At 46.2% G+C, this 25,861-nt stretch overlaps 1 protein-coding gene across 3 annotated transcripts in view; it reads right to left on the reverse strand.

The window, feature by feature from the left end:
- The window catches only part of SOBP (sine oculis binding protein homolog), a 114,155-nt gene extending 92,232 nt beyond the window's left edge, over positions 1-21,923 (reverse strand). The window contains exons 1-3 of one of the 3 annotated variants that reach the window (XM_054174114.1): positions 21,464-21,923; positions 11,849-11,987; positions 9,006-9,191 (exon numbers count right to left, since the gene is read on the reverse strand). In XM_054174114.1, coding sequence (XP_054030089.1) covers positions 9,006-9,191; positions 11,849-11,987; positions 21,464-21,559 — 421 coding nt within the window. In that variant the 5' untranslated portion in view covers positions 21,560-21,923. Of the gene's footprint in view, positions 1-9,005; positions 9,192-11,848; positions 11,988-19,070; positions 20,208-21,463 lie in introns of those variants that run through there. The other 2 variants (XM_054174113.1, XM_054174115.1) reach the window with 2 other exon arrangements.
- Between the last annotated feature and the right edge of the window lie 3,938 nt (positions 21,924-25,861).

A 25,861-nucleotide genomic window follows, 5' to 3' on the forward strand; every position in this document is an offset into this window, starting at 1 on the left:
TAAGCTTTTACAGAAGTGTCCTGATTCAGCTACTCTTACACCATAATAAACCAATTCCTTACAGGCTGAACTTGCCCCTTTGAATGTATCAAGACAACAGAAGATCCTGTGAACCAAAGGAAAGATGGCAACCTCTTGTTTCAGATAACAGCAAGATACATTCTCCTACTGATAAGAAGTACTTTATCTCTGGAAAAGAGATGATCCACCAGTGATACCTTTCTAATAGCCTTCATTTCTGGTGTCAGCAGCTGTCATAAATGAAAAAAAGAAAATTACAGAGCTGAAAGGGAGTTTGCTGGCAAGGCAGGTATTGGAGTAGCTCTTTCTGAAGCAAGTTGGCTCATCTGGGGCACAGTTTTTAAGGAGAAGCAAAAAGGCTCCACTGCTAGGATTCTTAGGGGCTTTCATGTGTGACTTTGTAGGGGAAACAGCTCAGCTATCACTCAGCTCCTGTTCACTGACACACATGAACTGTCTCCCATAGGTGATCAGAAAGACCACCCAATTGTCCCTTTTCAAACACACAGCATCCCAGCACCAGCAACAACTGTTTGCATGGAAAAGCTGCTATGCAGGAGGTCCTGTTCTTCAGAACTCACTTCACCAGACTCCTGCCCTTCTCTCAGGAGAATGTGCCAAATCCCCATCCTTACGGCACTCAGCAAGAAGAACCTGCTGCAAGGAGAACACTGGGAAGGAGGGAAATTCAAATCCAGCAGTTTGAGACTCTTTGGCTGCCTTGAGTCTTTAATCTTTTTCTGAGGAGGTCAGCAGCAAGAAAGCTCCTCCACAGTAACTACATCGGGGTACGGATCAGCAACGCTCCCCTTCGCTCACCGCCAAGCTCTCACCGGTCCAGCTTAGCGTATCCGCTCGGGTAACATGAGCTCATCCTGACAGCATGCCTGGGGCCACCATGTGAGCTTTGGCTGGGGCAGCTCTGCTTGATGAAGATCGTTCACCACCACCAGTTTCAGACCTTGACACATGTTTGTAAAGTACAAAAATAACATTTGCAAGCCCTGGTACAGATTGTTTTGAGGTGAAAGAAAATAGTTTTCAACTACTGCTTTGGGTTTTTTCCCTCCATGTAGGCTTGCAGCTTTAAGACTTGCTCTGGCAATGTGCTTAGCATGTCCTCAGGTCTGTCATGTTTATGACAGGTAGTGTGGGTACTCATACAGGTGAGACAAAGAGGAGCTGGCACAGAGACAACTGAACAGTAACAGGGAAGTTTTCAGCAGAACATCTGTACTGCCATCTTCTAGAATTACACCAGGTAATGGAATCACAGAATGGTAGGGGTTGGGAGGGACCTCTAGAGATCATCCAGTCCAACTCCCCTGCCAAAGCAGGATCACTCAGGGCAGGTCACACAAGAACACAGCCAGGCAGGTTTGGAAAGTCTCCAGAGAAGGAGACTCCACAACCTCTCAAGGCAGCCTGTTTCAGTGCTCCATCACCTTCACAGAAAAGAATTTTCTCCTCATGTTGAAGTGGAACCTCCTGTGTCCTGCCTTGTACCCATTGGTCCTTGTCCTATTACTGGGCACCACCAGAGCCTGGTACCTTCATCTTGACACCCACCCCTCAGATATAGAGACATTGATAAGATCCCCCCTCAGCCTTCTCTTCTCCAGACTAAACAGCCCCAGGTCTTTCAGTCTTTCTTCATAGCAGAGATATTCATGTCTCTTCATCATCCTCACAGCTCTCCATTGGACTCTCTCCAGCAGATTCCTGTCCCTCTTGAACTGGAGAGTGCAAAAATGGACACAGTATTCCAGGTGTAATCTCACCAGGGCAGAGTAGAGGGGGAGGAGAACCTCTCTAGATCTGCTGGACGCACTTTTCTTGATGCACCTCAAGGATACCATTGGCCCTCTTGGCCACAAGGGCTGTCCCATGGATAACTTAACACATTCCTTCCACATACAGCACAAGATCTGAATTTCCAGCTTCTGCTTTTCTGTGCTCTGAGCTCTTCCTAGGGAGAGCTATTGAGTTCCAAAACTGTGTTTTGCTGCCCCTGGGTTGTGTCACTACAGGTGGAAGAAGTACTCCCTGCACCCACCACACAGATGCTGCTCAGATACATCTCCTTGTGGTTTGCAGCCTGTGTGTTTTTCATAATGAACAATGCAATAAAGACAGAGTGTTTGCAGTGTTAAATCATGTTCCCAAAGGGAGCAGTTTGTATAACAAGATAAAATTATCACATTATAATAACTAAATATGCATCAGTCTAAAGCATGCTTCAATTAATCATCAAAAGTTTGCACCGCCTCTTTACGTCTTAATTAAGCAGAAGGTTTTGTGGTTTGGTGGTTTTTGTTGGTGGTTTGGGGTGGGTTTTTTTTCTTTCAAACCAGTGTGAAGAAGCTGCAGAAAAATTCTTCCTCTTAAACCCAATGAGCAGCAGTTTCCACTAATCAATCTTACATGGAGCCATAATTTGGAGACGTGGGGGGATGAGGAGCAAGGCAGTGAGAACAAATCCATCATGTACAGCTCTGTCCCCTCAGCTAAACAAACCAGCAGGGCCTATGGTGTTTAGCAAGATGATCCTAAAATCCCTACAAATTTGGAGTTAAATCCTGGATCAGTTTGCTAACTTTCAGGCTGCAAGATTCTACTAATTTTAAACTACCTATTCCATGTCTTCAATTTTAACTCCAAGAATTTGGGTGAAACTAAGTGCAGCCACAGCTCTAATCCTGCAGATTATGATGAGCCACAGGCAGGCACTCCAAAACCTTACTTTTCATGTTTCCTTGCAAGAAACTCAGCAGGAGGCACTCAACTCTTCTGGAAAGAAGAAAACATCACTCCTGAAGGTGCCCAGCTCCAGCACTGAAGAAGTGCTGCTATGCAGAAGGAAGACCAGGAGGGCACAGGGTTTGGGACTGAGATCTCAAAGAGTACATCCCCTGGACTGAGTGAGCCTCTGTGAAACCTGTACCTTGGCTGTGGCTGTATCTGTGATCTGATACAGAAAACAGTTTGGCATCCCATGCCTCCTTGGTGCCTGCCCACCACCAATCTCTTTCCAGCATGAACTTCTTTCTACCACAGCTCTCAGAAGCCATGCCTCCCCACTACTGCTTTCTTCTTGTCCTTTCTTTTTCTCTTTGCTGCACCCCACCCCCTCACCCAGGCAGTTAGGATCCCAGAGGGTTTTTAGGGGAGCTAGAACAACCCTTTCACACCATGCTGGGAACTGTGCTCAATCTACAGGCACACATCTTTAAACATTTTAGCTGCTTTCACTCCTACTTTCCAATGAAAAGCTGCAAAAGTTCTTTTTCAGATCTTGACTCTAGCATCTGCAGCATTAACAACAAGGGCTCACTGTTTCCACTGGGACCTGCCAGGATTTCAGAATGGTTAATTCTGAGTTACCTGCCATGGAAGAAAACCATGTAGCACATATTTAGATTTTTCAGCCCAAAGCAGTTCCCGAGGTTGATGCTCCCAACCAAAGCAGAAGCACCACTGCAGTTACTTTTCTTACATCCAAAATGTTTTAATCTGGTTAATCTCACACTAAAAACAAACACACACACAAAACTCCTGAGATATTGCTGCACATCCCCCTCTGATAGCACCCAAGTGCTGATCCTTCAAATAGGTGAGGTGTGTGACAAACTTAAGATACAAAGAGCACCTCGGTAAAGGTAATTAAGAGAGGAGGATTCAGAACCAGGGCTGACAATAGAGAGCTCGCCGCAGCCATCACTGTGGAAATATCTCAGGGGCTCTACCATGCATGTCCTTTTAAGGACCAGTCTCTGGAAGTTCACTGCTCTGCCAATAAAGCAAAGTGTCCCAGCTCATTTGGGGGATCCATGGCTTGCCAGCATTTTCTGCACATGGGCTGAGGTCCCGTCTCATGTGTAGCTCAGCAAGGCCTGAATGCAGGACACAAATAAAAGCCTGCATTTAGGCAGGCTTTAAACATGCAAGCAATAAAGCAGACAACAGGGAGGGAACTCCCGGTGTGTTTTGAATACCTGCTATTAAAGCACATCGGTGGACTTGGTGGTTTTCTTTTTAGCACAAAGGAAACACTCAGCCCTCCACAAAGAGCTAAAGACTTCAGCAGTGGGCTAGATGGGGCAGGCAGCCTGGCAGCCTTTGGCATTTTAAAACCCAAGCACTAATAACCCTATGATCAGTGTAAACTAGACCATGTTTCAAAGTGAAAACGAGTAAAAGCATTTGAAGAGTAGTGACTAAAGGATTTGTTGCAATGCTCTTTATTAGAGAGCTAAACCTGCCGCTAGAGAAACTGTAATGCTGTTCAACAGGAAATACCAAAGAGGGATCCAGAGCACAGTAAAATGAAAGTCTCCTCAATATAGAGACTTAATTAGATCTGATAATATGGTCTTTATTTAAGGAAAACTGCCACTGGGTTCTGCCTGGAATCAGACTTCTTGGTAATGTAGTCACAGAACCAATTCCTCAGTGAATTTAGACAGATGAGCTTGGAATTCATTTTTACTGCCCTGCTAACTACCGTTTAAAACATCTTTCATGCTTCCAGGTTCCTCCAACACAATTTAAATACTCAGAGAGGCAGCACCAGAGTGCTCACAAGGATCTCAGGGACTCTGCTTAGTCCCACGTGTTGCAGCAGGTTACAGATTCAATGCAGCAACTCCTGTGCATTTTAATCCAGAGTCATGTTAAGCTAGAACACAGAAAGCCACTTGTTCCTTTCAATAACACAGCTATTTACTCACTCCACTGTTAGAAGATGACATTTCCTTGCCAGCTTAAATCACTATTTTACAAGGCAGTCAGCACTGGTGATGCTCCTGTTCCTCCTGCAAGATGTTTTACCTCACCAGATACAGTTCTCCAGCCGATTCCTTCACTGCCAGGAGACTCTGATAACTTTTGGTACAGCCCAAATCATTACAATTTGGAAATCACTGAACCAAACATTATGCAGAGACAATGACCTGCAGGTTGGAGGATTAAAATCCCTTTTCCTACCCCAAAGGTACTAATTTTCTTGTGAAAACTCAGGGAGGGAGCATTTTTTCCCCCTGTACTTCTTTTCCCTGTGGGGAGAGCTTAGCCAGCTGCACAGCATCCTTCTCTCTGCCTCCTCGTCCACTGTGTCCCATGACAACGACCTCCCCTCACAGCGCAGCATGGCAGGGAGATGCTTCTTGTTTGGGATGCTTAGAACAGCAGCCACAGTCAGTGCATCACTGGCACAGAAGGAGGCAGGAAAGGGAAGGGTTTTACCAACACCCATGCTCAAAGGCTAGACCAACAAGCAGCTGTACCTCCCCTACCGAGGTACTGCCATGGGGATCACAAGAGAAGGTAAACCAAAGCAACTCTTAAAGAGTGGAGACAGCATAGCCTCCAGCAGGTGCCAGGGGAAGGAGGCAGCATGTTCTCACCTGCACTGGAAGGATTTTTTGCATTCTTCTTTAACTAGTCTTGATTTTAGCCTTCCTTCATCCCTTGCAACAACAGCCGTCCAGACTTGTCTGAGCAAAAGGGCAGAGTCACCCCAAGTGCCCTCTCAGGTTTACCCTATCACTGAGGGCTGCAGAACAGCAGTCAGGATGTTTGCATGCTACAGCCACACACCCTGCACAGCTGTGCTGGGGGTCATATTTCCAGATCATTCCTGGCTATTGCACTTCTGTCCCTTGCTATTTCTATACCATTTTGTCAGCTTTTCACACAAAATATTAATGTAGAAAGGGCACTGTGCAAAGTTTCCCAGCAGGCTCAAGGAAGACCTGATCTGCTCAAATCTTTAATGAGTGCTTCCTAGGCACAGTTCAGAATCAGTACTCCTTCATCCTCCTTCCTGAGCTGCCAAGATACCAAGAACCATATCTGCCTCCTTGGAAATCCTGTTTGCCTTGGCTTCTGACTCTGTCCTCCCCCAGTGTGTTTTTTTTACCTCTGCAGTGGCTCCATCAGTGCACACTGCACAGCATCCTTCCTACTCCTCCCTTCAGGCTTCTGTGAGCATCCCCTGTACTCCGCTCTCTCTCTTCTCCCTCTTATCTGTATAGAATCTTATCTGCAAAACTATTCAGCTAATAATTCACTGTGACTGTTTCTTGGATCTGCTTTTCTTCTTCAGCCCATTGCTCTCCTGTCCAAGTGAATAACTCAGCCTGTCTTTCTGACACTTCTTTACTAGTGCTGATCCTTCAGCTCAAAATCAATACAGCAAGAATTAAAGTCTTAATAATTTCTCTCCAAGTGCTCACTCCATATTATTTGCTCAGTAACAGTGAATCACCCCATCTTTCCTGGCCTTCAGGTTCATGATTTAGATATCATTTTCATCTCTGGGCATTCTCTTTGGAGCTATATTTAAATCTTGTCAATTTTTCTCCTGAATTCATCCAGATTCTCAGCATCTCAGTCATTACAGTACATCACTACCAGGTTTTCTCTCTAGCCTGCAATGTAACCCTGTCCCATGCACATCCACTCCAAATGTGCTGCAAAAAATCCCTTTCTCTGCCCAGGGTTTTAACCTTGAGGCTTTCTTTTGGGCTCTTTCCTCATTTCTCAACTCAAACAAATGTAAACTGCTTCTGCTCTTGTGGCAGGTCAGCCCCAGCCTGTCTCTCCCTCATGTTGAAAACGTTGACTTTCAGCTTTAGGAATCTACGCTGTGAGTCTCTTTCATTTACGTCCTCAACTCAAAGCACTTTTTTGCTGTTTCCAAAGTCATTCCCTGTGCTTGTGAGGGGCTCTAACAGAACATCCCTAGAGTTACTCCTATCTGGCTTTGTATCACTCTGAAGTTTTCTGCTTTGATGTAGTGCCCACAAAACAGTGTCAAAGTGCAGTACCAAGACTACTGCCTCACACGCTGGCTCTCCTGCCTCCTTTGTACTCCCTTTTCTACTTGCATCCACCAGTTGTTTCTTGCCAGGCTCTTTGGGGTGATCATGACTGGGGTACCTACGCCTCAAGATAAAACAAAACAATTCCTGGCAAGGCTTACTGCAAATCCCACAGAGGTTGTGGTTCTCCTTCCCCTCCAGTCCTCCCAAACTTTGCTCTCTAAACCAAAGGTAAGATAACTCTGCTCAGGCGGCCTGGTAACCCTGCGCTCATTGATGATCATGGGATAAAGTCAGAGGAAGGAACGTGCTCATATCCCCTTTGCAAGTGAAACAACAACATTCATTATTAATGACTAAATGGAAGATACTTGTGAAAAGCCTTCTCTGCACGTCACCCTCAGCAGCACGTTTGAACACGGGACCGCACGTGGCAGGCAGACGAGCAAAGAACAGGAGGCAGCTGGCTCAGCCAAGGTTCCCCTGTGTCCACTTAACTACTGTTGCAGTGATTTGTTTTTCTACTTCATAGTTCCATCTCCTCCTGCTTGTTTGATGTCATAAAAACCCAGCAACTGTGGCAGTTTGCACAATGCATGTTATAGCCTTGTGCTCGCACACCACAAATTCAGCACTCTGGATTCATTCATGACTCAGATTGGAGGAGAAAATAGCTTGGGATGGCACAGGCCCTTGATTAAAGCTTTAGGGCCAAATCAACAACAGCTTAGGATCCAGCCCATATGGCCTGAGATCTTAAGCTGTGTAAAGGCTGCAGGAATGGGCCCAAATAGCTTTGGTAATTAGCAGATAGAGTATAAAATAGATGAAAAGTCTTTGGCATGGAATGTGTACCGAGGAACATTTGAAAATGATTCATAGCATATTAGGATATGTCTTTAGAAAGAAAACTCAGTGACATCAAAATCATTTGGGATGGACAACTGTAGTCTATCACATAACTGTCACCAGGCAAACACCTCCTTGGGCCGATCATAGAATGGTTTGGGTTGGAAGGCACCTCCGAAGGTCATCCGGTCCAACCCCCTCTGCAGTCAGCAGGGGCATCCTCAACTAAATCAGGTTGCCCAGAGCCCTGTCCAGCTTCACCTTGAACATCTCCAGGGATGGGGCCTCAACCACCTCCCTGGGCAACCTGTTGCAGTGTTCCAGTACCCTCGTGGTAAAGATCGGCACTTTATAGTTAGCGTTAGTCACTGTAACTAAGGGCAGAGGGGACCATCTAGAACTCCTGATCCTACAAGTTGTTCTGCCACTGTAGAAGGGTCCCCACTAGGTTTGGGGACACTTTATCCAAGCTAAATGGTGCAGAGAGCTACCACTCTTCAGTAGGTATTGCAGGTCACTCTGTACTCCTCGCCAAGAGCACCCAGAATGACACACAGGGACACCCACCGAAGCAGGACTGAGCCTGCTCCTCTCTAAATCCCCAGTCACCACACTACACAGCAGTAAACAACAACACAGCAATTCATCACCCTGCTGCAGCCTGAAGAGTTGCTTCCACAGGTGATGGTGAGCAGCATACAGCGTGGAATAAATCATTTTTTCATGCAAAGGCTGAAGAATGGCAATGTTATGAAATCACTCCTGATCAAAATCTAATGAAAATGTAAAACATCTCAGCTCAGTCTCCTGGGTAGAGGCAAGATCACATTAAACCCTCAAGAGACAACAGCCAGGGATTTCAATGAGAATCAAGAGACAGTTTTCCCAGGATGAGCCTGTTAACCTGATGCAAAGACATGATATTGATTTGAGGGCTTTGTCTCTTTCGCTGTTTCTTTCGTGGAGCCTATTCTTAATTTAATCATCTTCCATTAATTTATTTAAAGTCTTTATTCACCAGAACAAAATCTTTTCATCTTTCCTTTTTTTTTTTCCCTCCCCTCAAAGCAGATATTGCTGAAGGCTGGGAGTACAAAGCAGCACCCTGAGTGTCACAGGCAGCCCAGGTTTGTTGTAGTTGCATTAGCAGAAATTTTCCAAGAATACTAACAAAGGAAGTCTCTTTCACACTCCATTTTCCGGCCCCCTGCCACTGGTGTTCAAACCACCCTCTCACAAAGACATGGTGATCAAGCAATCTCAAGGCATGTCAATGACAGCAATCATTTTTCAATGTTCATTACAATTTACCTGCTGGTGGCTTTATGAAAGGTGTTGGAATTAATGGGACAATAATAGGTACATTCCCGTGATCCTTTGACCCTGCTGGTGAGTCTGAAAGTCCATTTCCTGTGGCAAGCCCTGGGTAGCTTGGGTTTATATTGTAGGGTGAAATAACACTGTCCTCAGGTAATTTTGGTTTTGGCAAAGAATTTTCTGCAAAAGACAAAGAACACATTGTACAGTATGACAAATAGATTTCTTAAATGCCCTTGCATACTTTCACCAGTCTGCTCATTGCATTACTTAGCCTAATACAAGCAAAGTGCAAAAACCTCCAGACATTTTCCCTTTTAAAAGATGGACACTTTCCAGTATTCTTCAGCCATGCTCCACTCTTCTGGTAAGCTCACTTTAATCCAAAAGGTGGGATTGTTCTGTCATGCATATCATAGACTCATTCAGGTTGGAAAGGACCCTTGAGATCATCAGCTCCAACCATTAACCCTACTCTACCAAGTTCACCACTAAATCGCATTGCTAAGCGCCACATCTAAACAACCTTTGAGCACATGAAGGGATGATGACTCAACTGCCTCTCTGGGCAGCCTGTTCCAGTGCTTCACCACTCTTTCAGTAAAAAATATTCTCTAATGTCCAGCCTAAAGCAACCCCGGTGCAGCTTGAGGCCATTCCCTCTTTTTCTATCGCTAATTACCCAGGAGAAGAGACCAGCACCTACCTCTCTCTATAGTCCTTTCAGGTAGTGGTAGAGGGTGACAGGATCTCCCCTCTTCCTCACACTAAACAGCCCCAGTTCCCTCAGCCACTCTTCATCAGATTCTTCACCACCTTCGTTGCTCTTCTCTACACCTGCTCCAGCCCCTCAACGTCATTCTTGTACTGAGGTGCCCAAAACTGAACACAGTGCTTGAGGTGTGGCCTCAGCAACGCCAAGCACAGGGGGACAATCACCTCCTTACTCCTGCTGGTCATACCATTGCTGATCCCAGCCAGGATGCCGTTGGCTTTCTTGGACACCTGGGCACACTGCCAGCTCATATTCAGCTGCTTGTCGACTAGAACCCCCAGGTCCCTTTCTGCCAGACAGCTTTCCAGCCACACTGCCCCAAGCAGTGCCTGGGGTTGTTGTGGCCCAAGAGCAGGACCTGGCACTTGGCCTTGTTGAAGCACATCCCATTGACCTCAGCCTATTCATCCAACCTGTCCAAGTCTCTCTGTAAAGCCTTTCTACCCTCAAGCAGGTCAACACTACCACCTAACTTGCTGTCATCTGCATATCCTTAGGATGTCCAATTTAATCAATGACTCCTTGTTCCTGTCCTTTACTTCTACTGTTTGCATGGTGATCACACTCAGTGTGCTGTGACTTCACCAATGCAGGAAGCATAAACCAACAACTAAAAGAATTCCTAATTCTCTATCAATAATATGAAGAGTAGTAATGGAAAGCAAAACACTGAAATCACAGCTAAGTGTGCATTAAATGATGACAGTTATTACTCTTCTAATTCTTTAATCCTAAACCACCTCAGGATCCTTATTTGTAGGGATTTCTCTAATGCACCTCAGTTAGCTGTGGGGCAAGACTCAATTCTTATCATTCCCTCTCCTCTCCATCTCTCAGAAAAGGAAACACACTTTTTTTCCCTCCCACAGACTGCACACACCAAAACTTTTCTGCCCATCACAGGTTTTTGTTGGTACATAAAACACATGATTTGTATCATGTGTCTACAAAAAACCCTGTGTACTGAATTTCATCAGGCATACACTGCAGCCACAAAGCATTCAATAAAAGATCTATTGATGAAAACATAAAGAAATGAATCACATTACCACACAGCAACAAGATTCTTCACAAGTGCCTTAATGACATTGCATTTTCAATGAAAAATAAACACTGCTCGCCAGGGTCACTACAGAACTGACAAGCTGCAAACATTCCATTTGAACAGAACGAGGTTGTTTCACCTTACCTCCAATTTTCCCACCTTTTTTTCTAGCCACCTCTCCTTCAGAACTGGTTTCTCTGGTATCTACTCATTGCAGCACACACTGAACACAGTGCTGCTGCTGGCCATCAGAAAGAAAACACAAGCACTGCTGGCTGCAACGGCAGTGAGAAGTGGCAGTCCGAGAGCACAAAAGCTGCTGCAGTTTCCTCTTTCTCTCACCTTTGAGGAATTCTTGTTGGATAAATCAAGATGCAGTGATTTCCTCCTATTCACTCTGATGACAAGTCCCTACCCACCCCTTGTGACTGAGTCAGAAGGCAGCAACTGAAAGGCTGAGCAGAGAGAACCCCACCCTTCACATTTTGAATCATGAAGATCCAGTTACTGCCCAAAAAATTCCCATCCCTGGAAGACTCCCACAGCACTTGCAGAAGACAGTGTAGTACAAACACGGATGAGTAGCCTTTTGTGAACATCCACACTCTTTCCTACATGTTGTGACTATTCCAGCTCAAAATCTTTCAGCATTTTAAAAAGCCAGATGCCAAAAAAACCCTTAGTTTTGAAAGCAAAGTTGTTCCTTGAAGCCACAGTGCTAAGAAAGTGCTTCCTTTTTATTTCCAGTTGTGAGCAGGTTGTTGGTACCACAGGTCCTGACTCACAACAGGTATTGTCTGCGAGGATGTATCACTAAGTGCCTACTAACAGCAGTCCTGTTAAGTGATTATCCTCATACCCTATTGGCTTCCTCATACTAGCAGGCACTCTCTGGTATTTTTGTGTGCACCAACCACAAAGCGAGCAGCAGAACACGCTTCCCAATCCACGCCAGCTCAGACAGGTTGAGATATTAATCCTTCTTTGCATGAACACAGAAACATGAAGTCTCATTACCTTTGAGAACAGAAATGTGCTGGCGGCTTTCCCCATCTGCCGAGTAGTTCCTGAATTCAATATCTTCTCCATCTTTCAATTCAACCTTATCATAACCATACCAGCCAAGGAGCTCATTCATAGTGTTTTCTGCGAAGTTCTGAAAGAGAAAAATTACCTACTTGTTTATGTAATCAATAAGCATTTGGAAGGAAGGGAGGGCTGCATAAATCGAAGCCTACACGAGGAAGTGTCAGGTCTGGCCCACCTCCTCAAAGACTAATGCTCATTTCATAAGTCGAGTGCATAAAGTGCAATGCATTTAAATCTCTGAGTGGCACATGTAATTGTGACAGAGGCTCACACATCTGTAATTTAAAGAAAATGAAAAGCAGAGCTATTTACGAGTTTTGCTCTGGCACCCACTGCCAGAAGGATTTTAACGCGCATTTGTCACGCAAACTTGTCTGCGTCGCCATCAAATCTTTAAGGCTGCAGCAAGAGAGTAACAGAAAGCCAGCAGTTAATCAACCTTATCGTGCTACAGTCTCTTCAGCTGGAGCAGGTCACTGACACAATTACAGCTCCTTGAGGTGCCCGTGAACCAGATCAAACACAATCACAGCAAAGACGTTTTCCCTCAGAGTCAGGAGCCCTTGCATAGTCAAACCGCTTCAGAACTCTCCAGCGCGGAAGCGTTTGGCCAGAACTTTTCACACAAACACCTCTGGTATTTGTTTAAGAAAACCTTTCTCAGCTTTGCCACATTTGCTTTCAAGCCCATCTCCAAGCAGCGGTGTGGTTACGTTCTGTGTTTGAATGGAAATGCAAACTATGGAACATGAGTGTCACAGCGCTCGACTCCTAATAAAAACACATCCTCCAGGTCATGTGGCAAAGGGACTGATTACTGGGCCAGCTTTAGTGGAGTAAGTTAAATCTGCAGCCAGGCAGAGCTCTCTGAAATCAAATAGTGCTGTGGAGCTCTACAGCTGATCTAGGAAACCAGCAAAGAAATCATTGTGCCCCTGTACTTTGCACTGGTTAGGCCACACCTTGAGTCCTGTATCCAGTTCTGGGCCCCTCAGTTCCAGAAGGACATCAAGACTCTTGAACATGTCCAGAGAAGGGCAACGAGGCTGGGGAGAGGCCTTGAGCACAAGCCCTACAAGGAGTGGCTGAGGGAGCTGCGATTGTTTAGCCTGGAGAAGAGGAGGCTCAGGGGAGACCTCATAGCTCTCTACAACTACCTGAAGGGAGGTTGTAGCCAGGAGGGAGTTGGTCTCTTTTCTCAAGCAACGAGCACCAGTACAAGAGGACACAGTCTCAAGCTGCGCCAGGGGAGGTTTATGTTCGAGGTGAGGAGAAAGTTCTTCACAGAGAGAGTCATTAGCCATTGGAATGGGCTGCCCGGGGAGGTGGTGACTCCGTCCCTGGAGGGGTTCAAGAGGGGATTGGACGCAGCACTTGGTGCCATGGTCTAGTCATGAGGTCTGTGGTGACAGGTTGGACTTGATGATCTTTGAGGTCTCTTCCAACCTTGGTGATACTGTGATACTGTAATGAATTACTGTGATGGCAAATACCAGTTTCAAGTAGTGCAATGACTATAAAACTAAATAGAAAAACCCACACACAAAGCCTTTCTATTTGGTCTCCTCATTTTTTTATTATCACTCTTTTAAAACAAATTCCAAGCTTCATGTCTGTGAAGGATCTTGACATCTAAAACAATGCTCCTGACAACCACCATCTCCCGGGGCTCTGGCTACCGGCAAAGGAATAAGGACAATATGACTCCAATGCAAAAAGAAATGGTACGTGTCAAACTCGCAGGTTGCTAGATTTTGTCCAGCAACTGCTCCAACTTCATTTTGAAATGGGAGCAAGTCTCCAGTCATTTAAATAAAGAAATAAAATTAATCAGATGATAATTGCTCCTGAATTCAAAGCTACAGCAGGCACTCTGCCCCAGAGCGCGGCACCGCTCCTGGCTCATTCATCACACCAGATTGCATAGGTGTTCCTGTCACTCAAGCAGAGCTGTAAAGCAGCTATAAGCAATAAACACAAGCAATTTGTACTCTTCCAGGAGTAACATCTGTGCCATTGTGCTACAAACACACATTTCAGGAAGAGAAAAACCAAAACAAAACCCCACCGCAGACCCCCGGAGCATCAATTTCCTTTTGGTTTCTTCTTCCTTTTTCATTTTCCCTTGACCTCCTGCTGGAAGTCTTTATTCTGTGGCTGTCCTCTGCAGACCCAAATTGCTGGAAAACACTGCATTGTTCCACCTCTACCTCTAGTGTCAGCATTGTAGGTATGACAGCCCCTTGTTTCTGAACCATCTCACTATTACAGTTTGCAACGGCAAGTACAACCCGGAGTAAGGTGGCTAACAGCTACACTCATTTCTAAACCATCTATTTAAACTCTCATTTGAATGATGCTCTGTTTTAAGTGGTTTAAATACCAGCAAACCCAGGACATTTTTCTGAAGTTGCTTTGTTTGGGTTTTAGCTTGTTAGAAAACCTCTCTTTCAGCACTGCAAGCCCCAACGCACCAACCCTCTCTCCAGCCCATGGCAATCCAACAATGAAGTGAGATGGAGATGGGGAGCGAAACCTCACCGCTGCAGCTCAACCAGAATGACCTGAAGAGGTCTACGGAGGCCTGAAAGCAAGCTCTGCCAGCTTCTCTTGCTCTGCTAAATTTCAACTATGGAGACACAGCCCTAGGGACTAATCTAGCAAGGTACAGACCAATTGACAAAGTCTTCCTGACTTAAACCCCACGCAACCAAATTAATTGAGTAGCTCTAAATTTGCCTCCTGTGGATGCTTTGTGTTCTATTTGCACTGTTGATCAACTCGGGCAATGAGTAATTTCTAATTACTTGCTGTGGAATACGTAATCAAGGCTGTATAGATGTTTATTTTTCTCCTGGCAATTCATACATGTGTATGTCTCCTCAGAATCTAGGCAAAGCGATGGTTAGGTTTGTAATGGCACAAAGCTGAAGTACTTTTCAAGCCTCATTTTTACTATCCAGGCAATCACAGAAATGTAGGGGTTGGAAGGGACCTCTAGAGGACTTAAATCTCATTTTCACTCTCCATGATGAGCAACACACAAAAATGAACACTTGCAGTGACAAGAAATAGATTTGACTTTGAAATCACCCATCACAGGGACCTGCCTATATAAAAAAAGATACTTCACTGGTATAGACCAATCAGGTTTTTCCTTTTTCAATGAGAGAACAATGAGGTTGCATATTAGCAGTAACAAAAATTAATGCCTTTTGAACACTGTGATTTGTCAACAAGGATGCTGAAACAAAGCCAAATTATTACAATTCAGCCACTCTCCTTCATAATTTATTTTACCTACTACAATGATGCTGATCACTCTTAATCCTATTCTCTCAGTGCCTAACAACAAAAGACTTCATTACACAGTGCTTTATAGCCAGCAAACCAAGAGGATGATCCCATCATTAGCAAGCTGGTAGTCAAAGCTGAGCTGGTTTCTTCCATGGATGAGCATCCACAGAACTATGGTATCACCTTCCTTGACTCTTGACTGCAACACCCATTTTCAGCAATGCCTAACATCCCATCAATCCCATCCCATGGTCACCCAGGTCATACAATCATAGAATTGTTTCAGCTGGAAAATGTCTCTAAGATCATTGAGTCCAGCTGTCAACTCAAGACCACCATGGCCATGTCCTTGGTGAAGCCATTGCCCAGAAGCTGACCACTATTATTTCATTGTCCTCATGTATTCTCCCTTCTTCCATTTCAATGGTAGGCCAAATCTGTGTGGATTCAATATACAGTACAAGATGGGGCTTGTAATGATCAGTGTGGTGGCAATAGCCAAAACACAATGATGAGATGGGGTGAGACAAAACAATTTTTCTTTGTGTGAAGTGGGAAAACACAAATAAACAAACAAAAATGAGGCCAAAAAAGCCCAGTTCTTGATGTAGTTAAGGAAAGGAAGCAAGCCAATTAATACACAATGAGTACATGCAGAGTAGAACCTCAGTGAAAGATGTACAAGCTTCAAGGGCTTAGTTAAAAGAAGGATAAAGCCTGTAATGATAGCGCTTGAGATAAGCAATGTGGGAAGTCTAGTGAGAAGGAGACATGAAGATGAGTGCAGATGGCCAGATGAAGGATGTTCAAGGAGCTGCAATTCCAAGCTTTTGCAGGAACAGAACAGCAGAGGTACTGAGCTAGTTCATGCCTACTTTCAGACTTGTTCCTCAAAAAGACATGGAGGGTCTGCAGAATGGAGGCTTCCACCCCAACCTCACAGCCCTGCCAGAGGGATGAGGTGAAAAACCAGCACACCAGGGAAAATCTTGCCCATCATCAATAGAGCCCCAAATCAGCAATCACACTGCTAACCTGGTACCTTTGATCCCAGACCAAATTCCACTGAATCCAAAGGGAGTTTGTAGCGGTCTGTGGATTTCACTGCAAAATTACAGCACTACAGCTGCAGCACAACCAGCTCATCCCTGCCAAAGAAACGGGCCCAAAAATGCTCCAGTGGCCCCACTCACACAACACTGCCAAAGCCCTCTCTTCTTGATGGACAGCAGTTCTTATTTTGCCCCCTGCTAAGTCCCAAACCATTTATCACCTCTGCGGGGCAACACGCAATTTGCGTGTTTGAACTGTTCGAACTCTCTTCTTGTGCTACACAAAAATATCCTCCCTCCTGGAAGGGACAAGATTAACAACTAACTAACTAACAAACTAAATAACTAAACTATCTAACTGACTAATTATTATGCTTTTTGACTTGTATTTGCTTCCTACTCATGGGAAAGCTGAAGAAGAGTGTGTTGACTCTCCAGACTGGATTGCCTCCTTTATGAGACTGACTGACACGCTTGGTGGTAAAAATACAATCACATTTATTCCCACTTTAGGATTCATTTCATTGTAACACTACACCTACAGCCCGATTTGTTCACATTGCAATGCATCACTCTCCCAAACCTTCGTTAATGAACACATTCTGAAGCTCAGCCACGCTTCTCTTTCCATCTTAGACCTCTTGCCTCTCCTTCTCTATGAACCTTATTCACAGGGGGCAAGGCCTGGCTTCACCAAACAAGGCCTGGCAAACACGGAGGCAGGAAACGCCAGGGAGAATGAGTCTGTCAGACTCATTTTCTTCTAGGTTTTACTGCTGAATGTTTATTTCAGATCTGGGAGGAAGCACAGTGGCTCCATTCCATTTCCTTGCCTGCATAAGCCACTCGCTGCAGAGCCCCACAAATTCCCTTTTCACTTGCACTGCATCAAGGAAATAAAACTGTTTCTACAGTCACAATATGAACTTGGATTATTCATTGGTTTTTTTACCAGCCCTCAATTATTTATGTTGCCACCATGTTGAATTTTATAGTTAGACCTTTATGCTATTAGAAAACAACATTCCTTGATGCTTTTCTTTCCCTTGTCCTCCTATGTACAGGTTGGGTTCTGTGACACCCACTTTGGGGAAGCACTCCCTTTGCAGCCATCCCACAAAACTCCTTCCGCACAGACTGCAAAAAGCCTGCTCCACCTTGGTCTCCTGAAATAACACAACTGATAAAGTCTGTCTGCTTTTCCACTTTCTCAAAGACATTTTTTGCTTTTCAGGAGAGAAGGGAGGAGTTTCCTTGGAATCTTCTGAGTGCTCTGGCTTGCTCCAGGCACAGGGCTGCTATGCCTGATTCACCACTCTCCTCCTCCTGACAGTAGTACTTCTGAATGCCAAATGGGGAATATTAAAACACTGAACTGAAAGATCTTCTGATGAGCTTACTATTAAACTGCAACAGATGGGACTGTCTTAAGCTCTAGGCTTTAGGAATGAAGCCCAATTTTGGATACAAATTAGTTATTGAGAATATTTATAGATGGTAAACTCCTCGGGCACATGAAGCAGGATGTGAAATTACAGCACAGATTAACTGCTTGCCTTTCAACTGACAGAGACATGCAGAGACATTATCTTGTTTGTTCAGAACTTCCAGTGCAGTCCAGTTGCTGGACCTAACCTCTTCATAACACACCTAACTGTTCCCCCTGAGCAGCACTGCTGCCTGGCAGCAGGATGGTGAATGGAAAGAAGGTGAGGAGGGATGGGTGGGAGAGCCATCATCATGCCTTGAGGAGTGCTTTCATCAATTAAATTGTAAAAAGTATTTTGGTCTTCAAGTAGTGCTGGGTTCCCCAGTTATGATAGCTTTGGACCTCTTGGGTGCTCTGCTATTCACCAGAGAGCAAGAAATGGCACTGAACTGCATTTCAGAGTAACTATCTGTTCCTCTTCCAAAGCACAAGGTGAACCTCTGGAAGAAGAAATGGAAAGTATCTGAGGGAGGAAGGAGAACAAAAGGGGAAAAAATAATAACTTGAGGGGGGGAAAAACTAAGAAAGAGAGGCTATGAAGGTCACAGCAAAACAAACCAGTTCCTCCTGAATATATTTCTCATTGAAATGTAATATCAGCAAACTGTGGAGAGTCAAGAGCTTTTTGCAGACAATGTTGTACCAAATTACAATTTGTTACAACCATGGTGCACATTAGGCTAGCAATGACAAAAGCACAGCTTAACATCTGTCATAAGGAAAGAGCAAACAACCTGAATCTCCATCCAGTCATGTTAGAACCAAGCTGTCACTACTGTTGGAAGACACCAAACCAAGCAGTTAGGTGTTGTGATTCCTCTCAAGTAAATATCTGACTGCATCAAACAGCAACTCTTGAAGGAGGTCTCGGTGGTGAGGTAATTTTATTGCTCATTCATAGTATTTGCTGTACTTAAAATAGACACTTGTACCAGTGGCCTTTTTATTATGAAGGGGGAGGGGAAAAAAACACAAAATCACATATACACCAGTCCTTGTTCTTTCTGCTAGCAAGGGGAGGCAATTCGATCCAATGTGGGCTGAAACCTGAGTAGGTCACTGTACACCATGATAAAATTCCCTAATCCCTGAGCCAAATTTCCCTGAGGGGGCCCTCCTACTTCTCCTCCACTTTCCAAGCTGACTTTTCCATTCCCTCTCTTGTCTTTTCCTCCCCTTCATCTCTTTCATTTCCCCTACCTTAAAGCCTTGATATCTGATCTGCTGCTGATACTCGAGTTACAGTTTTTACAGCTTAGGCTGTCTATTGCTGTATACATTCCTTTCTTTTTGCTCTGCCGTGATTACTTACCAGAGCTTATTTTACACTGGTCCAGATGAAAGCAGTTCAGATGAAGAGAAACAGTCAGCCTGTTTGAACATTACAGATATGAACCTACACAAGGGCACATTGTGCGGCCTCTGTCATTCGGCTGCAAACATTTTGCACAGTGTAACCAATGTGTTACATTATTTGCATCCCTCAGGTTTATGAGGAACAAGTAGACATCTTAATTCCTCAGTGAAGCAAAAGAGTAACTGATCGCCACAGGATTTTAACTTGTTCAACCAGGCAAAAATTCAACTTCTTTTTTCCTCCCTCCCTCCCTCTCTCTCTTTCCCCTTCTTGGGAGATAGCAGGCAACTGTCCTACTGAGAATGCAGAGCATACATAACATAGTTTGCACTGAAAGGTGACCTGCCTTTTGCAAAAGGTTCTGCCACCAGCTTATCTCACCCTTGACCAGAAATCACACCGGTTCAAAACGCTGCCTCTACCTGCCTTGAATTTCTGTGCTGAAATCCTGAGGTTTCTAACCTTAAGCAGCTACCCACGACTGAAAAAAAGAGAAACCCTCTATGCAAAACTTGACACCAGTGCTTAATACCAAAGCATTAGCTGAAAAATTGTGTAATTTTTCTCCTTCACACAATGTTGTTTTTGTTTCTTCCTCACCCTTTCAGACAAACATCTGTTATACTGTAGAAGAACAACTATCTCCCAAACCGCTGAGTGTGCCTGCAGCCAAAGTAAACAAAACAAACCCAGAGGATCCAGCACAGTCAGCCTTTATATCCAGCCAGGATAACATTTCACATGTTTTGATTAAAATTAGCTAATTTGTAATTCTAGAACCTATGAAACTTAAAAGCTGCAATCCATGTAGATCGCATTAGGCGATGCTCTGAGGGGCCAGTGCCCTATCCTACAGACCTCTGCAGTCCTCAGAACTATGTGGGATTACAACCAGCAATGACTCTTAGTCTCCGGTGCCCGCACAGAGCCCTCTCCAAAAATAGGATGTGTCATATATCTCCCAAAGAATAATACTGCTCCTCGGGGCTTGAAACTAGTACGGTTTGTTTCCAAAGGGCTGAAGGGAGGCTTTATTTTGTTTGTTCCCCTAACACCTCTCTTGTCCACCCTTCCAGCTGATGGCTCGCTGGGCAGGCAGCAGGAGGAAGAATGCCTGCCTTGGGCAGGAAAAAGGCACCTAACCCAAATTAGCGGAGAGGGGGGATCATGCATTCCTGTTTCATTTTACACGGGGAGATCGATGTTCCAGAAAGCAAAGATATTTTTCACTAGGCATCAAGCATATTTATCTATTTGCCTATATGACATGCATACTGTGTGGCATTTTCCAGGCAGTCCCCTACTTAGAATCAGCCTTTTAATAAATGACAAATTCAAATCAAACGCCAGTGCCTTTATCTCATAGCCAGGCTACGCTGCTTTAGTCACTTTATCTGAGCATTAAACAACAACAAGTTCAGCTGAAGTCTTGTAATACATTGGTCCCAACTTCGGTGCATTAGAGACGTAAAACAAACAGGCATGAAATAGACATGGAACAGACGTGGGAAACAGACGCAAAAAAATAGGATCGGTCAAGGCTGGAACAACGACCTAATAATAAAAGAAGTCCCGAAATAAGGCGTTTGTGCAATCGCAGCCATCCTAACATCTGGAGCAGCCGTCTCAAGAGCTACCTCCAGCGCACAGCTGAACTGGCAGCGATTCCTATCAGGCAGGACAGCCCCTCCGCATGGCAGATCCATCGAAAGCAGCCCTCGGACGGCCACCTCTGCCCAGCACCTCTGCCGCGGTGGGGGCTGCCAAGCCCAGCACGGTGGCAGGGAGCGGGGGAGGCGAGAGGGACAAGGAGAGAAAAGGGGTCTCCGCGCTTCAGTGCCAGAAGGCTGCGCGGCTCAGACCGCAGCGTTTCACTTTGACAATTTAATTACACAGTTGCAGCTGGCTACCGGGGAAGAGGGAAAAAAAAAAAAAGAAAAAGAAAAAAGAAGAAAAAAAGGGAAAGAAACAGTGTTTAAAAGAGGTCCCTTTCTTTCCTAACTTTAGGGCTTCCCAGCTACCTGAGGGGGTGGCTATAGAAGGGGGTGGGGGGAAGCACCAAAAAGGCTCATCACTGGCACACAAGCAGCTTAAAAGCCCAGCGAGGGGCGAGTTATTTTTTTTTTTAAGAAATAAATCAAAGCTGGTCAATGAACAGGATTTGCAGCCTGTGAATTCGTCTCTGTTTTCAGCCCAGGAGGCGGAGTTGAGACACATTCAGTGCATCCTACAAAAAAAAAAAAATGACAAGAGATCCTTTCTTATTCCATTGCCATGCACGGAGGCGGGGGGCGGGGGGGAGGGGGACACGGGACACCCCCGCTCCCTTCCCCATCACAGGCACCTACCTTCATCTCCTCGTTGATCTCCCGCTTCACCGGGTGAGCCGGCTTCCTGCTCCTTTTATTTTCGGGAGGTCTCCCTTCTTTCTCCATTTCTGCCATTTTTTGCGCCTACTTGGTGGTGGAGATGAAATGGCTGCTGGTGCTCTGGGGGGGCCGGGAGGGGCGCGGGGTGGGGTGTGTGGGGGGCTGTGCGGCGGTGGCGGCTCTCAGTGGTGGCAGGCGGCGCCGCGGAGGGCCCGGGGGGAGCGCGGTGGTGGTGGCGGCGGCGGCGGGCGGGCGGGGGGCGCGGGCGGGCAGGGGCGCGGGTGCCCCGGCGAGTCAGCCATCTTCTGCCTCGCCGCCGGCCTGCATGGGAGCGGCGCGGGGCGGCGGGGCGGGCGGGCGGGCGAGAGGCAGCGCGGAGCGAGCCGGCCCCGCGCCTGCCGTGGCGCTGCTGGCGGGCTGCCGCGGAGGGGGCGGCGGAGGGAAGGGGGGAGGCCGGCCTCGGCCTGCCGGCGGGCGGGGCTTACCGACACCGAATCGGCCGCCGCTGCCCGCCATGGGAGCCGGGAGAGGGGGGAGGAAAGGGGGGGCGAGCCTCGGGCGGAGCGGAGGGAAAGGGGCGGGCGGTGCGCACCCGCTCCCCCCCGCCGGGATGGGGAAGGGGAGCGGGGACATAGAATCACAGGATCGTTAGGGATGGAAAAGCTCTCAAAGATCATCAAGCCCCACCGTCAACCCCAGAGCAGCGTGCCCACCAAACCGCGTCCCAAAGTGCCATGTCCACACGTTCACTGAACACCTCCGGGGACGGTGACTCCAGCACCTCCCCGGGCAGCCTGTTCCAGTGCCTGACCACTCTTTCAGTAAAGACATTCTTCCTAACATCCAACCTAAACCTCCTTTGGTGCAACTTGAGGCCGTTTCTTCTCGTCCTATCGCTAGTTCCTTGGGTAAAGAGGCCGACCCCCACCTCACTACAACCCCCATGTGCCCCGCAGCCCACCTCCAGCGCGGGGATGCCGCCGCCGTTCCCCCTGCCCGTCCAGCCCGTGTCCCCGCACTGCCCCCCGGTGCCCGTCCCGTCCCCGGCATGGTCAGACGGGGCGCTCCGCCGCGCTGAGGGTTGATTACTCCTGGTTTTCCCTTTATCTGCTTCAGGGAGGTGAGGATGAATGGCTTGGTGGGACGCGCTGCAGCGACGAGGTGCTGGATTACAGTACACACTGCGGGGGACGCATCGATTATTCCTGGGTTGTGCTTTCCCGCTCCCTAATTACCCGATACAATAGAGTACGGTACGGGGGTGTCCATTGTTCCATTATTCACAGTTGTAATTGCATGGGGGTTCTCGTTATGACTACCGTACACCTCAAAATCAGCATTATTTTTAACAAACAACCCCGCAGTGGAAAGATAAACTGCGTTCCGTGTGGGTATGAGTAGGCTTCCCATAAAAATCTCTGTTTAGCCTGTCAAGGATAAGTTCGTTTTGTGTGCAACAATGTCTGATTTACATTCTCTGTTTCTGGAGCTTTAACTCATTGACATTTCTCAGTATGAAAAGTTGGGCACAACTCCTTTGCTCGTTTCGTGACTAAAATGAGCCTCGCTCGCCTGCTTCAGATGGCAGAGTGATTAAAGACACGCAGTACATTTTCCTCGGTAGCGCTGAAAATAGGGAGAAACTGGGGGTTTTCATCGTCCTTCTTAGCTGTTAGAGCAGTCTCAAAAAGGTGACCTCAGTTTGTGAGATCCTAGAGCCCATCTGCAGCAGTAAGGTCACTGATATTGTGAAGGCAAGGTGCTGCCATTCCCTGTAGGAATCGAGTTCTGGATGCAAATCACCTTGTGAATGCATCAAGAACTGAGATGCGTCCCAACAAAGGATAAGATCTGTTCACCTAGGCAGCAGCTGCCGCGGGGGTCGTGGACAGACCCCCTTGGAATGTGCAACAAAGGCAAGCACATCCTGGGCGGGTGGTTCGCCTGATAATGCCACTATTGCCCCGGGTTGGGGTGGTGGACAGACCCCCTTGGAATATGCAACAAAGAATATGCACATCCTGAACCGATAAGCCCAGGGGGGTGTGAACAGGGAGGGGCGAAGGCCCACCCTGGCGCCGGACCCCTGCAGGCACAAGACTTCCTGGAGGCAACACCTGGACACATTTGCATACTAACGGTGAGGGGCCAGGAGGAAGCTGCTATTAAAAACCTGTATAAAAAAGCTTCAAGTGATGCCTGCTTAGAGAAGAAAAGAACTCCTGAAGAAGAAGAAGAGAAGAACTCATCTGAAAACACTATCGAGGCACGATACGATCCTGGAACGTCTCCCCCCTCCTCCTCCCGGCTAGAGACACCACACCCTCGGACAGCACAAGCCGAAAAGGACTTGGACTTTGGGATCTCTTTCTCCCTTCCTCCGGCTGAAGACGGTAACATAATTCCTTTCCTGCTCTCCCCCTCTCTTCCTCCATTTACTCCTCTCCCTCTCTCTTTCTCCATTTACTCCTCTCCCTCTCTCTTTCCCTCTCGTTCTCCTTTTTCTCCCTTCCTCTGTTCCGTTTGATTTAACCTTTAATAAATAGCCTCACTTTTGATATTTGGTCTCATTTGTGCTTTAATTTCACACATGGGAATGTTAAAAAAAAGAACAATTCTCTCCCCTCCTCTGGACAGACGCTCCCCTCGCTGCCTGAAAGAATTAGGCAGATTTGGGGGGGTGGGAAACAGATCTGATCATTCATTTTTGTAGGTTGGCAGAACCTCACAGAGACCCTCTAGATGGCTCTGCCAGCACCAAGGATTCAGCTACAGAGAGGGTCATGCCATGGGCTCAGCCTGTTCTTTGCACCCCAGGAACACAAGGTCTGACCTCAGCCTCACCACCAGCAAGCATGAAAAGAAACTGACTTTCCCCCCGCCCCCAGCTTTTCCCTGTAGTATTTTAAAGTACAGAATGTTCTGAAACTTGAGGGAACGAACTTGTGATTCCACAGGTAACCTCCAAAGAATGGCACTTTAATAGGGAAGTTTCCCTCCTTCTGTGCCTCACCACCAGCAGCAACATCATCTCTTACGTGTTGTTCACCATACTCCGTTACAAAGTGTTTTACTTGAGCTCTCATCAAGTATGGGAGATATTCCCAGGATCTCAATGTATTGTCTCACACAGTGGGGATAAACCAGGTAATGCAAGGGGAAGCCTACACACCCTCATGTAGCCTCAGAGCTCTTTGAAACATTTAGTTCTAGTCAAATACTCTGCCTTGAATTGCCACTACTTTGCTGATACCTGAAGTCATTCTAATGAAAAAGGCAAAGCTGTTTATTGTATTAGGGACATATCACTAGTTAGAACAACTTCGCTTCTAAGACTTGCAGAAACAAAGTGTTTAACAAAAACTTAGAACTCCTGCTAACAGAATATTGCCTGAAATGGTTCTTGCTCAGTGCAACACCCAAAGACTACTTCTCAACCCTTATATACAGCCTAATAAAGCAGAGTTTGGCTACCTAAATTTAAAAGATTGATCATCTGACAAAACCATTAATCCCACAATCCCAAGATAAACAGAATTTCCTTTCATATTGGAAGGGATTACCTGGGCAACCTGATCGAGTGGAAGGTGACCCTACCCATGGCAGGGGTTTGGAACTAGATGATCCTTGAGGTGCCTGACAACTCTGCGATTCTGTGACTTTGGAGAGTGAAACTTCAAGCCCCAATCATGCAAATTGTCTTCAGTAGGTTACAGTGAGAAGATCAAAAAGAATGTCTTCAGGATCAAATCTGTCCTTCCAGTTTTCCTGACAAACAGCTGAAGGTTTGGCTGTAAACCGAAGCACTTCCCACCCCTCTCACTACTGGTTCTGGATGCTGATCCTCACTTCTAGATCACTAAACCCAGAGGCTTTCAGTTAGTTGTTTTTCTCCAGTTGCACACTCTGAATACTTGCAGTGGAGATGTGAATTAACAGTAGGCTGTGCTGAGCCTGACAACAGCTCGGTTTTCTCAGCTACTTCTGGTAAACTGCTTAAAGCAGCCTACAGTCCACAGTACCTTACCAACCACTAGATGAAATCCATGGGCTTAGAGCACATCCTGCTTTGTTAGGCTTTGGATGGATACAAAAGTTCGACCTCTCTGTGTCCTAACAGCCCCTCTGCATGTGACACAGCAGATTATTTCTGCAACTGTCACAATTCCTGTTTTTCTAGAGCTGTTAATACCTTTAGATATTGCACATTATTATACTACATATTCTTGGGAATTTGTTCTTCCAGTGACAGCATATGGTGGACCATCAACTGTCAACACAGAAGTTCATGCATTTAGAATGCCCAGATGTTACCTGACACATGTTGTAGATGCTGAAATAAGTTTTGGAAACCATCTGATTATTCCACTCGTTACT

This window comes from Dryobates pubescens, chromosome 28 (genome assembly GCF_014839835.1).
Source record: "Dryobates pubescens isolate bDryPub1 chromosome 28, bDryPub1.pri, whole genome shotgun sequence".
NCBI classification, from domain to species: Eukaryota; Metazoa; Chordata; class Aves; order Piciformes; family Picidae; genus Dryobates; species Dryobates pubescens.